At 46.5% G+C, this 15,924-nt stretch overlaps 1 protein-coding gene across 2 annotated transcripts in view; it reads left to right on the top strand.

Moving 5' to 3' along the window:
• Nucleotides 1–15,924, top strand: part of PRKCB (protein kinase C beta) — a 116,335-nt gene that overhangs the window by 27,533 nt on the left and 72,878 nt on the right. For both annotated transcript variants that reach the window (XM_073648328.1, XM_073648327.1), the window contains exon 3: nucleotides 362–444. In XM_073648328.1, coding sequence (XP_073504429.1) covers nucleotides 362–444 — 83 coding nt within the window. The remainder of the gene's footprint in view (nucleotides 1–361; nucleotides 445–15,924) is intronic.

Genomic DNA, 15,924 nt, shown 5'->3' with positions numbered 1-15,924 from the left:
ATCTCTTCTAATCGAGTTCCATGGCTAGAGAGCAAATGACCCGAGAGCGTCGGCTGCTTCTCGCCAGCATTTTGGGTGAACGCTCAACTTACATTCAGAATTTTATGTCTAATTTTGAAAGTTCGGTCACGCGACAGATCATAACGTCACATTGCAGCATCGCACATGCGGCAGGCAATGCAACGCTGCTGGGCTGCGACTGTCACAAAAAATGCAAACCTGCTGCTTTCCTGGTTGCAAGTCACACACAACTTTTCCGGCGCAGCTGCCACTTGTCTCAGCTTGTCGTGGTTGATAACAAGGGACAATAAACTGACTGGAAACCTGCAGGTTGAATTGACTTTTCTCTCTTCTTTTCCAGTTTGCTGCTTTGTGGTGCACAAACGCTGCCATGAATTCGTCACGTTCTCCTGTCCCGGTGCCGACAAGGGACCCGCGTCTGATGTGAGTAAAATCAATCAAAATTTTGCCAACAATAGCAACTCGGCGCCAAATTATCAGATGTTCTGGATTATGGGATATTGATTTTATTTATTTTTTTAACACCTCAGCCAGCACTTCTCAATGGGATTATTATAGTACTCGAGAGTATTGCATGAAAATAGTCCAAATTGAACCGACTCCAAAGTGCGAGTCGTCAGAGAGATGGAAAACATCCTGATAGACAGACGCTCCAGCATATGCTTACACAGTAATGATTACATTTCTATATTAAGCCGGGAAATTGCACAACTGCAGCCACGAGATGATTGATGGACGGTCTCTGAACAGTTTGGGGGGGCTTTTTGAAATCGTAAAATCTCAGCATTGCATGAAACTTACTGGGGGTCCGGTGGTTTTTATGCTCAAGGTCCACGCCGTCCATTTTCTAATTTTTGCATTCACTTGTTAAGAAGAAGCATGCAGTATCCTTTACTGCCACTATACAGTTTATGGCGCTGTCCCCTCCTTGTGCACCTCAGCACCATCGATCAGTTGATCAGTGTGATTTGCCAAAGTCCCTGGAAAGCCTGTATGATTGTTGTAAAATTGTGTAATTTATAGAGTATGCTGATTAATCCAAATATACTGATCGGTGCTTACAATTTTTTGTCAACGTAGTGATATATATTTAAAGCATTGTCTCACGAAGGTAACCTCTTTTACACTAGTAGTCGTCTGGATGATCAACTGATCACTGTGAGATCAGCTTCTCTATTCTCCAGCGATCAACTGCCTATAGTGGCCACTACTGGCGGAATGAAGTATTACATGAGACAAATTTAAAAAAGACCTGTCACTTGCTCAAAAAAAATTGAATATAAATACCTTGTAGAAAAAAAAATCTCTGAGCTCCTCTGATTCTGCCCCTTTTTTCTGTTTAACGCTGAGTCCATCCATTGCAGAGATATTCACATTTGTTGCTTTTGGAATGCAGTATGTGAAGTTTCTGCTTGCCGACCAACTGGGCGTTTCTTCAGAGTCTTCTCTGGGGGTGTGTGCTTTCACCCCTCCCTTCCAGACTTCTCCAATCACAGCTGGACATCTTCTAAGTGTTAGATCATCTGTGATTGGTAACGTCTTGGAGGGAGGGGTGAAAGAATACGCCCCCAGGGAAGACGCTGAAAAAACGCCTTGTGGAATATGGGCGGAGATTTCACATACTGCTCTCTAAAAGCCTCAAATGTGAATATCTCTGCAATGGAGCGACGCAGCGAAAAACTGAAAAAAGCGTCAGAATCAGAATAGCTTGAGGATTTTAACATGGTAGATAACTAATTTTTTTTGAGCAAGTTACAGGGGATTTTCTAAATGTATAACCAGCCGTGAAATACATGAATGTCTTGGGTGTCTAAAAGCAAGAGCTGCTTCTTAAGAGCTGCTTTTGGCTGTGATTTGAAGAGGAAAGTCAAAAGTGTAGGCCATCTCAAATATGCCCTCTTAGGATATATCGTAAGGAGTCGTTTTAATACCAGTTTTCATGAGTTATTTATGACATTGTGGACAGACATTATATATAAAATCCTGCATAGCGGTAAACCTGGGGATAAATCACAGGCAGGCTACGCTTGGGGAGTGTAATTGTGCGCCATATATCTAAGGATATTGAAATGACTGAATTCTACTCATCAGCAGTGCACCAGATGCTAGCGGCCGAGGTAAGAAATTCTGAAGACCATCTCTTTATGCCTATGGTGGTAATGGGATTAGAGCGCAGTCAGCCCTATAGCGGATGGAAACTGATCAACTTGTACTTTTGCATATTTTACCATTGTGATATATATTCTTACCCACCGGTGTCGCTCATTCTTATTAGGCTTGCAAGGTCAGTGGAGCGATGGACACGTGAGATTTCTCTGCTGGTGCATGACTGTCTAATGATGGTTCTTTCAGGTGCATGGTACATATCTGCATTGTCACACTGGAAGCCTCAGACACAGTTGTCATATAACCATGCAATATTTTCACTAGTTTCTACCTTCTGAGCGGTTATTCACAAGTATAACCTAAAAAAATGATCTAAACTAAACTAAAACACTGTATTATTCCTAGAGCAGAACCTCGGGGGCGGAGCCTGGTGCAAACCATCAGTGTCTTTGCTCCGCCCCCGAGGTTCTGCAGAAGGCAAAACAGTGTATCCGTTTTCTCAAGGGTCCAAGAAGACTTCCTTTGGCATCTCAGGTCATATGACCATGTAAGTTCTTGTTTAGTTGTGGCGTGATTATGGGTGGCCATCTACAGATTTCAAAGAACTAGGAAGTGTGGATCCCAATATATTTTTTAATTGTGGTCATGGGACTTTTTCAAAGAGAATCCTTTTTGGTAGTCAGCTGACTGTCTCCTTTTTATTACGTCATATATATGGTGCCCTAACAGGAATTTTAATCTGTGCATGAAATGTTAACCAATATACAAGGTAGTAAGTAACAGAGGGGACAGTGACTTTTTTCCCCCCTTTATTATACATTTATGGAAATTTTCCATAAAATGTGGGCTATTATATGCAGCCCATCATTGTGGTAGTGCCACTGACTGATGAAACGTTTGCAATTTCAGTCAGTAAATTTTGCCTCTCTGGAAATTTTAGGATTATTTTAAACATTAAATGGAGAATCTATTGATTTCAGTTGTGTAATTCCTCATTTCGCCTGCGGAGGTGCTGCAGGGAAACTGAACACTAGGAGGTAGTAGCTGATCTCTAAAGGTCTTAGGAGCAGGATACCCTACGATCCTATTTTCGTTGCTGGGCTTTTCTAAGAATAAGGCATTATCTAATTCACAGAATTCTTTTCAAAGGTGAGAATATGGTTTTTGGCAGGAAATTGTCAATCAGTGAACGGCTCGTCTTGGGTTTCCTGACGACCTGGGACTCCTTTTAATGTCTATTTCAGAGTGAGGACCTGCTCATCTAATATTAGGGCATCTTGTATACGGCCTAATATAAAGTGGTCTGTCTAATTAAATGGATGAATACATTTTTACTTAAAGGGGATTGTCCCTGATTAGAAAATAATGGTGGTCTGCTTCCATAATCGCTTGACCATGGGCCATTGTGCCTGGCATTGCATTAAATATGGCTAAGATGCAATACCACACAAAACCTGTTCAAACAATGTGGCGCTATGTTTGAATGCAAGCCGCCAGATTTTTTTTATTTATTATTATTAAGGCAATCATTATTCAAGATCCAATGAGCAACGCATGAAAAACACATCACTGCACATTGACAACGTGCATGGACTGCATGCAGAGGGTCCGAGGTCATCAGGAATGCTTAATCCCACCGGCTAAGTTCATTCTTGTATATGGCCATATTTATTTTCAAAAGTTTGTGCACCCCAGGCATTCAGGAGGCTCAGTGTAGACTGCAAGTATGAAAATACAACTCTGAATGAGCATTAGGAGGGTCTGGTAAGCTGGGATTATTGGGGGGGTCTGGTATACTATGATCGTATTGGGGGGGTCTGGTATACTATGATCGTATGGGGGTGTCTGGTAAGCTGTGATTATTGGGGAGGTCTGGTATACTATGATCGTATGGGGGGGGTCTGGTAAGCTGTGATTATTGGAGGGGTCTGGTAAGCTGTGATCATATGGGGGTGTCTGGTAAGCTGTGATTATTGGGGAGGTCTGGTATACTATGATCGTATGGGGGGGGTCTGGTAAGCTGTGATTATTGGAGGGGTCTGGTAAGCTGTGATCATATGGGGGGGTCTGGTAAACTGTGATCGTATGGGGGTGTCTGGTAAGCTGTGATTATTGGGGGGTCTGGTATACTATGATCGTATGGGGGGGGTCTGGTAAGCTGTGATTATTGGAGGGGTCTGGTAAGCTGTGATCATATGGGGGGTCTGGTAAACTGTGATCGTATGGGGGTGTCTGGTAAGCTGTGATCGAATGGGGGGGGGTCTGGTAAGCTTTGATTATTGGGGAGGGGTCTGGTATACTTTGATTATTGGGAGGAGGAGTTTATTAAACTGCAATCATTGAGGGGTCTAAAACGCTGTGATGTTGGCAATCATAAACACTTATTTGGATTATGTTCTCCCATTTCCGTCCTTTATTTTCGGCTCGGCAGCTGGTAGCGGTTCCACATACGTTCTATGTCTCTATCGACTGATTTGTACAACAAACGTAGTGTCTTTAATTGAGTCTTGTAGACGGTTATGACCTCGGGCCCCTACAATATTGAGACACAGCTGAGCATCGCAGAATTGTGCAGAATCCTCCCCATCTTCTCTATAGATATGCAAAGCCGCGTCTGCTGCCCTCTTTTGGTAGAATGCAGGAGCTACAGATGGTAATCCGGACTCCTAAAATAATAATTATGCAAATAAACTTTCAAAAAGGATCACCGAGGGAAGTGAGATCTATTAAATGATGTATATGGATTTTATTGTGACAGCTGGCGACAGATCCACTTTTATTATCCTGGTATTTTCTGCTGATTTCTCAATTGCTCCCTCTAGTGGCCGAGGCTTGAAATAGTAGTTCTTTTCCACCTGTTGCAAAACTACAATCTCCAGCATGCCATTACATCCTGAGGCTACCAGGGCATGATGGGAGCAGTAGGTTTACAAGAGGGAGTCTTAGCAGGATTAGCAGATGGTTAATGGTCTGTAGACTGGATCTCGAGCCCTATAACCTCTAATTGCAGAAGATCCAGGGGCCTATGTTCATAAACTAGAATGAATCACCGCTCTGGAGTATAGTACAGCATAAGTAATGTATGTACACAGTGACTGCACCAGCAGAATAGTGAGTGCAGCTCTGGAGTATAATACAGGATGTAACTCCGGATCAGTAATGTAATGTATGTACACAGTGACTGCACCAGCAGAATAGTGAGTGCAGCTCTGGAGTATAATACAGGATGTAACTCAGGATCAGTAATGTAATGTATGTACACAGTAACTGCACCAGCAGACTAGTGAGTGCAGCTCTGGAGTATAATACAGGATGTAACTCAGGATCAGTAATGTAATGTAATGTATGTACACAGTGACTGCACCAGCAGAATAGTGAGTGCAGCTCTGGAGTATAATACAGGATGTAACTCAGGATCAGTAATGTAATGTATGTACACAGTGACTGCACCAGCAGAATAGTGAGTGCAGCTCTGGAGTATAATACAGGATGTAACTCAGGATCAGTAATGTAATGTATGTACACAGTAACTGCACCAGCAGACTAGTGAGTGCAGCTCTGGAGTATAATACAGGATGTAACTCAGGATCAGTAATGTAATGTAATGTATGTACACAGTGACTGCACCAGCAGAATAGTGAGTGCAGCTCTGGAGTATAATACAGGATGTAACTCAGGATCAGTAATGTAATGTATGTACACAGTGACTGCACCAGCAGAATAGTGAGTGCAGCTCTGGAGTATAATACAGGATGTAACTCAGGATCAGTAATGTAATGTATGTACACAGTGACTCCACCAGTAGAATAGTGAGTGCAGCTCTGGAGCATAATACAGGATGTAACTCATGATCAGTAATGTAATGTATGTATACAGTGACTGCACCAGCAGAATAGTGACTGCAGCTCTGGATTATAATACAGGATGTAACTCAGGATCAGTAATATAATGTATGTACACAGTAACTGCACCAGCAGACTAGTGAGTGCAGCTCTGGAGTATAATACAGGATGTAACTCAGGATCAGTACAGGATAAGTAATATAATGTATGTACACAGTGACTGCTCCAGCAGAATAGTGAGTGCAGCTCTGGAGTATAATACAGGATGTATCTCAGGATCAGTACAGGATAAGTAATATAATGTATGTACACAGTGACTGCTCCAGCAGAATAGTGAGTGCAGCTCTGGGGGGTGTAATACAGGAAGAGAAACCTTGTCCTTCATTCACACAACTTTGGTTGTGGTAAAAACTCTGCTACATATGCAAACTTTGTGTGTATCCTGGGTATGTCTTGCGGTGAAAGGTTTGTCATGGCAGCATGCAGACGAGTCTTTAATCATGAGCATTGTCATCTTAATCTCTGCTGCAAGGTCATTTACTTAATGGAGACCTGTGGCGAGCTTCATGACACAGGGGAGCGATGAAGACGTTACATGATCACGGCCCGGCCATCAAGTACAACTTGGGTTACAGCGAGAGGGCGAACCGTGTGTAACCGGAGGAGTAATCTCAGCGCTTCACATTAGAGAGGAAGAAGGCGAGAGACTTGGGAGGATTTTGCTAAAGTTGAGTTCGATATAATGGCATTTTAGGAGCCACAAGTCACTCAGATCCCCTTATTGGTGTATGTATTTGCGTGTATATACACTGCTCAAAAAAATAAAGGGAACTCTCAAATAGCACATCCTAGAGCTGAATGAATGAAATATTCTCATTGAATACTTTGTTCTGTACAAAGTTGAATGTGCTGACAACAAAATCACACAAAAATCATCAATGGAAATCACATTTATTAACCAATGGAGGCCTGGATATGGAGTCACCCCCAAAATTAAAGTGGAAAAACACACTACAGGCTGATCCAACTTTGATGTAATGTCCTTAAAACAAGTCAAAATGAGGCTCCGTATTGTGTGTGGCCTCCACGTGCCTGTATGACCTCCCTACAACGCCTGGGCATGCTCCTGATGAGGTTGCGGATGGTCTCCTGTGGGATCTCCTCCCAGACCTGGACTAAAGCATCCACCAACTCCTGGACAGTCTGTGGTGCAACGTGACGTTGGTGGATGGAGCGAGACATGATGTCCTAGATGTGCTCAATCGGATTCAGGTCTGGGGAACGGGCGGGCCAGTCCATAGCTTCAATGCCTTCATCTTGCAGGAACTGCTGACACACTCCAGCCACATGAGGTCTGGCATTGTCCTGCATTAATTAGGAGGAACCCAGGGCCAACCGCACCAGCATATGGTCTCACAAGGGGTCTGAGGATCTCATCTCATTACCTAATGGCAGTCAGGCTACCTCTGGCGAGCACATGGAGGGCTGTGCGGCCCTCCAAAGAAATGCCACCCCACACCATTACTGACTCACTGCCAAACCGGTCATGCTGAAGGATGTTGAAGGCAGCAGATCGCTCTCCACGGCGTCTCCAGACTCTGTCACGTCTGTCACATGTGCGCAGTGTGAACCTGCTTTCATCTGTGAAGAGCACAGGGCGCCAGTGGTGACTTTGCCAATCCTGGTGTTCTGTCGCAAATGCCAAGCGTCCTGCACGGTGTTGGGCTGTGAGCACAACCCCCATCTGTGGACGTCGGGCCCCCATACCATCCTCATGGAGTTGGTTTCTAACCGTTTGTGCAGACATATGCACATTTGTGACCTGCTGGAGGTCATTTTGCAGGGCTCTGGCAGTGCTCCTCCTTGCACAAAGGTGGAGGTAGTGGTCCTGCTGCTGGGTTGTTGCCCTCCTACGGCCCCCTCCACGTCTCTTGGTGTACTGGCCTGTCTCCTGGTAGCGCCTCCAGCCTCTGGACACTACGCTGGCAGACACAGCAAACCTTCTTGCCACAGCTTGCATTGATGCGCCATCCTGGATGAGCTGCACTACCTGAGCAACTTCTGTGGGTTGTAGAGTCCGCCTCATGCTACCACGAGTGTGAAAGCACAACCAACATTCAAAAGTGACCAAAACATCAGCCAGAGAGCATTGGTACTGAGATGTGGTCTGTGGTCCCCACTTGCAGAACCACTCCTTTATTGAGGGTGTCTTGATAATTGCCAATAATTTCCATCTATTGTCTATTCCATTTGCACAACAGCATGTGAAATTGATTGTCAATCAGTGTTGCTTCCTAAGTGGACAGTTTGATTTCACAGAAGTTTGATTTACTTGGAGTTATATTCTGTTGTTTAAGTGTTCCCTTTATTTTTTTGAGCAGCGTGTAATATAGATGGATAGAAAGCAGAACAGAAACCAGACTTCTGGACCACTAGATGGGCAAAACCACACCCCATATTGGGGGATTTACTCAATTTCTGGTTGTTTTGTGGTGATCCTGGGAGATGGGAAATAAAAGCCCGATTTTTTGCATTCCTTACCGTATGTTATGTCCTTTCAATGTTTTTGAATCGACATCCCCAAAATGACTACTTTGGAGCAAATTCCGGTAAGCGCTGCCCCCATTACGGCCCCTTTTTTTACAAGACCATAAATACATTTTTAAGTGGCAAGCTTGACTGGGTGCTTATAGCAATCTGAAAAAGAGAACATGCTTGAGCAAAAACCCAAGACCCAACCTTTATTACTCTGGCCAGCCCCAAAACCAAGTTGGATCTTATTATCAAAACAGCCATGGTGCTGTTCATCCTGAGCTTCCTTATGAATGAATAGAACTCTAGAATGGCTGACAGTCCCTTGCAACAGGCAACCATAGTCCCTAAGAAGGTCCCCTCAAATGAATATAAAACGGACTTCTAAAGTTCTGTAATATAAAATGGCACGTTACGCAAGTATATGTCTGGTGTCACCATTTTTGAAGGTGGAGGAGCGTTTTCTATATTCATTCGCACATTGCTGATCTGACCACCGATGCTGCTCCCTGTACAGGTGTCCCTGCCGGGGAGTGTGATGCAGTGCAGCATAGTTATGTCTGCCGCCGCCTCGCTCGCTCTTGTGCAATCTGGTGCCATTCATACTTAATGTGCTCTGTGAGCTGGGAAGCCTCTTAGAAGAGTATAAGCGCTAAGGAGCTTTGAAGGCTGCGGCACAGCGGAATATGCAGCTCGCTCTGCGAATCAGTCGCCAGATTTCTACTATTCCAGTTGCATTAACCCTTCTGTACAATCTCTCCCTGCCAGCTGTGCCCAGTAAGTGCCATGTATCCTCTAGCGAGACAATTGCAAAAGTCATGATTCCACGTCATAAATATACATGAATGCACTTTAATTTAATTTGATTGATCCTTTAATTTTTTTTTTTTACCAGGTTATATCTGGTATTGCAGGTTACACTTTTATTCACTTTAATGGAGCTGAGCTGCAATACTAGACACAACCTGTGGGCCACAGTGGCGCTTTTTTAATTTCTTTATTTTTTTGGAAGACTTGTCTCTTCAATCCTTTTAAAGTTTCCGGCTTGTTCTCTGCCATGAGTTCCTGTCGTTCTATAGATATATAATGTGTATATATACTATATCTATGTCTTACGGGGTGCATAGTATGCATAAAGGGACCTTATGCACCCCATAAGATGCGCCATTCTTTCCCAGCTGTGCAAAGTACCCCAACAATATGGCATATGAGGGGAAATGACATGTCCTCATGGATTACATATGAATATTTGCGAAAAACCCTATATGCCTTCGCTATAACAGCATAAATATACAGTTGTGCAGTATGGGCCTCTCATCTGCCCATGTGCATGACCACCATCCTTATGTGAAGATGCACACCCTCTGTATTCTGCTGTACCGGCACCTATGGGTGCTGTATTTCCGTGGTGCAGCATTGGGGGGCATTAATACTTTAAAAAAATGGTAACTCCAGAAGCATTAATTTTTTTTTGAGGGATCATTTTTTACTATTGGGGGCACAATAATTGCCTTTTCCTGAGTGCAGGCAACTCATGCTATGCTAAGGCTGTATTTAACGAGACATTTTCTCCCCTAAATTATCCAAAATTTTGCCCCCACAAAAATCTGTTCTGTAGGCAAGCAACTAAATACAAGTATGCGTATAGATTCATAGAATGAGGTGTCTGAATGTCTCCAGGTTCCTGCATTTCAGAAAAAAGTATGGGGCAGATTTATCAGAACGCTACCAGACAATACGGGCTTTGTGGCCATATCAACCAATCACAGCGCAGCTTTCATTTTAGCAGAGCAGTTTAAAAAATAAAACCTGAGTTCTGATTGGTTGCTAGGGGCAACAGTCAGCTTTTTCTATTAGATAGGTTTACAAAATGAGGCCTATAAAGCCTAGGTGGTGGTAACACTTGACATAGTGCCCAAATAACTGTCGAGCAGTACTGACACCCCTATATACTGCAAAGTATACATATATTTCTCACACAATATAGTGCAAACATATGTGTAAGACCACAATGGCGGCCACAAGTCGGGGGTGCTGGGTGTAGCCTATTACATGATTTTGGATCATGGCTCTTTAAGTTGTGTAATATATTGAGGTCTCTGTGGTGGAAGCAGCCATTATTGTATTATACATGGAATGATTAGCGATTTCTGCTGGGGGTCGGTGAGGTCGGGGGCCTCGGAGGGGAGTTCCCTCTGTAAAGAGTGTAATTACCAGCAGGCTATTCGGGAATAAAAATAGCAGCGTTGGGAGTCTGGGATTATGAAGATTCGGCAGCTGACGGGTCTGTGGGCTTCCAATAGAGTGAAATCTAATGAGAATTGTGCCGGGTCGTCTCCTGCGTTTCGGTGATAACAGTGGCGCTTGTCTATTTGTTTTAGGGGAGGTAGGATGGGGATATGGAGACGGGCTCTTATCGAGGGAGGCACAAGCTGCGGGCGGCGGCGCTTGTCGCTTGTAATTTGCTCCCCAACCAAAGCGAGTAATTAATTGTACAAAGCGCGGCGAAGTCTGCAGATGAGAAGGGAGCGGGAACAGCTGGGGATCATCCCTCCAAAGCACAGAATGAATTGCCGGAGACGTAGAAGAATTTGGATTAGGCGGTGGAGGGAGAATGCAGGGAGACACAATGCTGCTGGATTTCTCAAGGCGACCAAAAGATCGGGCAAGAGTTGTGAATTTTGAATTTTGGCACATAAGGCGGCGGCCGCTAGATGAGTGTCGGCTGAACCCAAAGATTTTGACAGATTCGCCACGTGTATGAGGGGCTTCCTGACTCTCCTGACTGCAAATGTGCTTAGAGGGGTCTTGTGTGGCAGGAAATTACTCCCCTCTCCCCATTGGGATACCAATAATGGCCACAGTCCGAACACTTGTTTGACCCGCTGCTATCCAAAGTGTGTGATTCGCCGTAAATTGCCCATATTTATAAGAGAAGATGGTGGGCAACGTGCCGACTCAACCCCAACGAAAGATGTTTGGGATTAAAGCCTCCCCACTAAACACACATACATGCATACACATACGCATGCCTGCATGCATACCTGCGTGCATACACATGCGCATACCTGCGTGCATACACATGCGCATACCTGCTTGCACACACATGCGCATACCTGCGTGCACACACATGCGCATACCTGCGTGCACACACATGCGCATACCTGCGTGCACACACATGCGCATACCTGCGTGCACACACATGCGCATACCTGCGTGCACACACATGCGCATACCTGCGTGCATATGACGTGCCCCCTGGGCCAGTGCTGTGCAGGGTGATACCCGGAGCCGGATCACTGGGGGTTGTAGTCTCCGTGGCGTTGACCCGGTCCGTGCCCAGGGTGGTCAAACCAGTGGCAGTCTTAACGTATAGCAAATGTCCGACTACGCCACCCGTGGATTGCGGTCAGTGGGGACCGCCGCTGCGCTGCCGACCGCTGAGGCTGATGTTGTTTGCGCAGCCGAGTATGGGATAACTCCCCACTGGAGAAGTATTGCCTCAGGGCATCTAGTGTGAATGATGGGAGTGATGGTGTGAGGGTCCCAGTACTAATGGTGCTGGTGCAGCGAGGAACCACAGAGACGTGCAGTTGCAGTTTTCAATGCTTTACTCACAGTTCTTTACTGGTCCTAGTCACCTCGGTACCGGCGGTGACTGCCCAAGCCGTGCTGCGTCCACCAGGCAAAGGGCTCGACCAACTCCCAGGCAATTCCAGAGCGTGGCACAGGGCTCCCTTCCTTTCCTTTCTCTGGCCGTCCCCACCAGTGACCCACCTTTGTCCAGCTTCCTCGAGCCTTCTGTTGGCGAAACCTCTCTCCGGTTTCCCTGACCCTATACAGTATGCCTTTCTGGTGGATGTAGTGAGGGGTCGCACCAAGATGTGGTCACAACCTCCGGTTTTGGCTGAGGATTAGTCGCCTCCACCAATTTGGGTTCCGGTACCCTGCTCTGCCAACCCTTCACCCGTTATCTCGTGGGTTCTTAGGGTTCCTTCTTCACTCGTGTCTCTGGGCCTTTCTCTGTGTTCCAGTTCCTTGCTTCCTTTCTTACTGTCCTTTCTGTTCATTCTCCTTTCTCTCAATCTCAGGCTCCAGCCTCCTGACAAGGCCTGCCTGCAGAGCAGAGCCCATGCAGGGGCTCTGCTTCCTGTCTTCTCCTCTCACTCTTAGCTTCTTCTCTGCACTGCACTGACTACTGTCCTAAGATGGTGCCCACCTTATATACCTCCTTCTAACACCCGAGCCCAGGTGACTAGCAACCAATGGGCTCCTACCTATGCCCAGAGACCCACCCCTATCTGCTCCTATACCACTGGGTATTCCACCCCCTCCCCACTCCAGCCAGGGACAGATGCTGTCGTGCCTGCACTTCTATCTTGTGGGAGCACCGTTGAGCTGTCCCTCGGAAATGGGGTGTGTGTGGTGCATGCAGCTTACTGAGTCCTGGTCCACACTCCATCCTTACCCGGGAGCGGAATATCACACCTCTGGTTTGAGGTGCAATATCCCTGTAGCAGCCGAGCCCTCGGGGTGCTACACATACACATGCGCATACCTGCGTGCATACACATGCGCATACCTGCGTGCATACACATGCGCATACCTGCGTGCATATACGTGCGCATACCTGCGTGCATATACGTGCGCATACCTGCGTGCGCATACCTGCGTGCATATACATGCGCATACCTGCGTGCATATACGTGTGCATACCTGCGTGCATATACGTGCGCATACCTGCGTGCATATACGTGCGCATACCTGCGTGCATATACGTGCGCGTACCTGCGTGCATATACGTGCGCGTACCTGCGTGCATATACGTGCGCGTACCTGCGTGCATATACGTGCGCGTACCTGCGTGCATATACATGCGCGTACCTGCGTGCATATACATGCGCATACCTGCGTGCATATACATGCGCATACCTGCGTGCATATACATGCGCATACCTGCGTGCATACATTCACACATACCTGCATACGCATACATTCACATATACCTGCATACACACATACACTGTCAAAAGTCTAGGGGTGGCCTCCTGACCCTAACATGTCAGATGATGTCTAGAAGATGTAGCTTACTTTTCAACACCCCATCCTTTTATTCTCCCCGGATGTAAGCCGCCAACAGCTGTATCAGGCTGAGATCTACTCTCCACTTCCAAAACTGAACACATGCACTCTGCTGAGCCGAGCATACATGGGTAAGGAAAAGTTGGAAATGATGGCCTTATGTAATGTGTATGGGATCGGAATGGTGTGTTACGACATGACCACTCATTTCTCCTGAAGGGAGATTGTGGCCGGCAGTGGCGTATCTACCCGAATTTAAGAACCAGTGCATGCTCATCTGAGTTCGCATTTGGGGTGTCAGGAAACAAAGAAGTGTAGTCGTGGCCATTTTTCCTGAAAATTTTGGCACCGGAAGTGGCTGTCTGATCTACTTCCTGTCAGCCATGTAACTCTTATAGGGCTGTTTTCTCTGTCACCTGGTCATTTAGTGAGTGCACCCCTTTTTCTCATCAGTTCCTACTGGCAACCAATCGCAGTGCAAGGGCCCTTACACTTTGCAAAATATTGAATATAATGAGGGGCACGTTTTAAAATAACATAAATGTTCCAGTAGGTAAAATAGACTTTTTAAGTGACTTCTACAATTTTCCTTCTAAGGCTTGGGCGCTACAATTTCTTGCACCAACACGCTACAGAAATTGGCCTAATAACATTGCTATGGGCCCCTTCTTTCTCATGGTCAGCCGGGGTCTCAGAAGTCATGCACTTACTGATAACAAAGTTGTTTGTCTTTGAGGACATTTTATTTTTATTTTTTACTTAAATGCATATATTTAGGGCTAAAAATCATTTTCGCAATTGGATTGCATTAAAAATTCTGCAACATTGACCTTTTATAGCCTCTGTACTGCACAGTCTATTGCTGGCTGCAGAATGAGTTAACGGAGACTCACTCAGTGAGCTCATTCAGATTGATGGGATAGTTAATCATTTTGATCTGGTTTGTTTTTTTTTTGCATTCGTCTCAGCTGACTTATGACCATAGACCACATCAAAGTTGAATGTGCACGGAAACCAAGAGCCTGTAAAAGCCAAATAGAGAAAAATGTTTAATGTAACCCAATTGCTAAGAGGCAGTGCTGATATGTAAATGGAGTCACAGCACCTCTTTTTGTTTTATTTTTTTCGGTCTTCGATCCTTTTAACCTCTTTTCTGCTGGGTCATTTCATGGTTATACGTTTTATTGAGGCGATAGAGGGGTTAATGTAACTGGGATGGTTTGTAGGGCCCCCCTCCTCCTCCTCTTCGTCATTGCTTGGTGAAATATTCATGGTTCACGCTGCTACTTGGGCAAATTTCATTGCACTTGTGAATACGTTTCTTCAGATTAATTTCTCAATGCGGCCGCTGATGAGACATCCTGCGCAGCGGCCGACTGCGAATGCAGCACATCTGGTTTTAAATGCAAATTGTGTCGTATCCGGGGGTGGATATATTTTACCTATTTATTACTTGTGGGGAAAACTTACTTACAAGTCTGTTTCACCCGTCTGCTTCCTGCTCGCGTCTCTGCATTAGAACCACCTCAAAATCCTGCATTGTGTCCCTGAGCTGAAACTAGTGTGGTCTCTGAGCCCTGCCTCTCTGTGGGGCGGCTCTCTTGGCTCCTGGCCTTCTCTGTGGGGCGGCTCTCTTGGCTCCTGGCCTTCTCTGTGGGGCGGCTCTCTTGGCTCCTGGCCTTCTCTGTGGGGCGGCTCTCTTGGCTCCTGGCCTTCTCTGTGGGGCGGCTCTCTTGGCTCCTGGCCTTCTCTGTGGGGCGGCTCTCTTGGCTCCTGGCCTTCTCTGTGGGGCGGCTCTCTTGGCTCCTGGCCTTCTCTGTGGGGCGGCTCTCTTGGCTCCTGGCCTTCTCTGTGGGGCGGCTCTCTTGGCTCCTGGCCTTCTCTGTGGGGCGGCTCTCTTGGCTCCTGGCCTTCTCTGTGGGGCGGCTCTCTTGGCTCCTGGCCTTCTCTGTGGGGCGGCTCTCTTGGCTCCTGGCCTTCTCTGTGGGGCGGCTCTTGGCTTGGCTCTTGGCCTCCTCTGTGGGGCGGCTCTTGGCTTGGCTCTTGGCCTCCTCTGTGGGGCGGCTCTTGGCTTGGCTCTTGGCCTCCTCTGTGGGGCGGCTCTTGGCTTGGCTCTTGGCCTCCTCTGTGGGGCGGCTCTTGGCTTGGCTCTTGGCCTCCTCTGTGGGGCGGCTCTTGGCTTGGCTCTTGGCCTCCTCTGTGGGGCGGCTCTTGGCTTGGCTCTTGGCCTCCTCTGTGGGGCGGCTCTTGGCTTGGCTCTTGGCCTCCTCTGTGGGGCGGCTCTTGGCTTGGCTCTTGGCCTCCTCTGTGGGGCGGCTCTTGGCTTGGCTCTTGGCCTCCT

This window comes from Phyllobates terribilis, unplaced genomic scaffold (assembly GCF_046119375.1).
Source record: "Phyllobates terribilis strain yellow unplaced genomic scaffold, ASM4611937v1 Scaffold_9__5_contigs__length_417890890, whole genome shotgun sequence".
In the NCBI taxonomy this organism is placed as follows: Eukaryota; Metazoa; Chordata; class Amphibia; order Anura; family Dendrobatidae; genus Phyllobates; species Phyllobates terribilis.
Note: the sequence above shows the minus strand (reverse complement) of the source record. Positions and strands in the feature narration are given on the sequence as shown.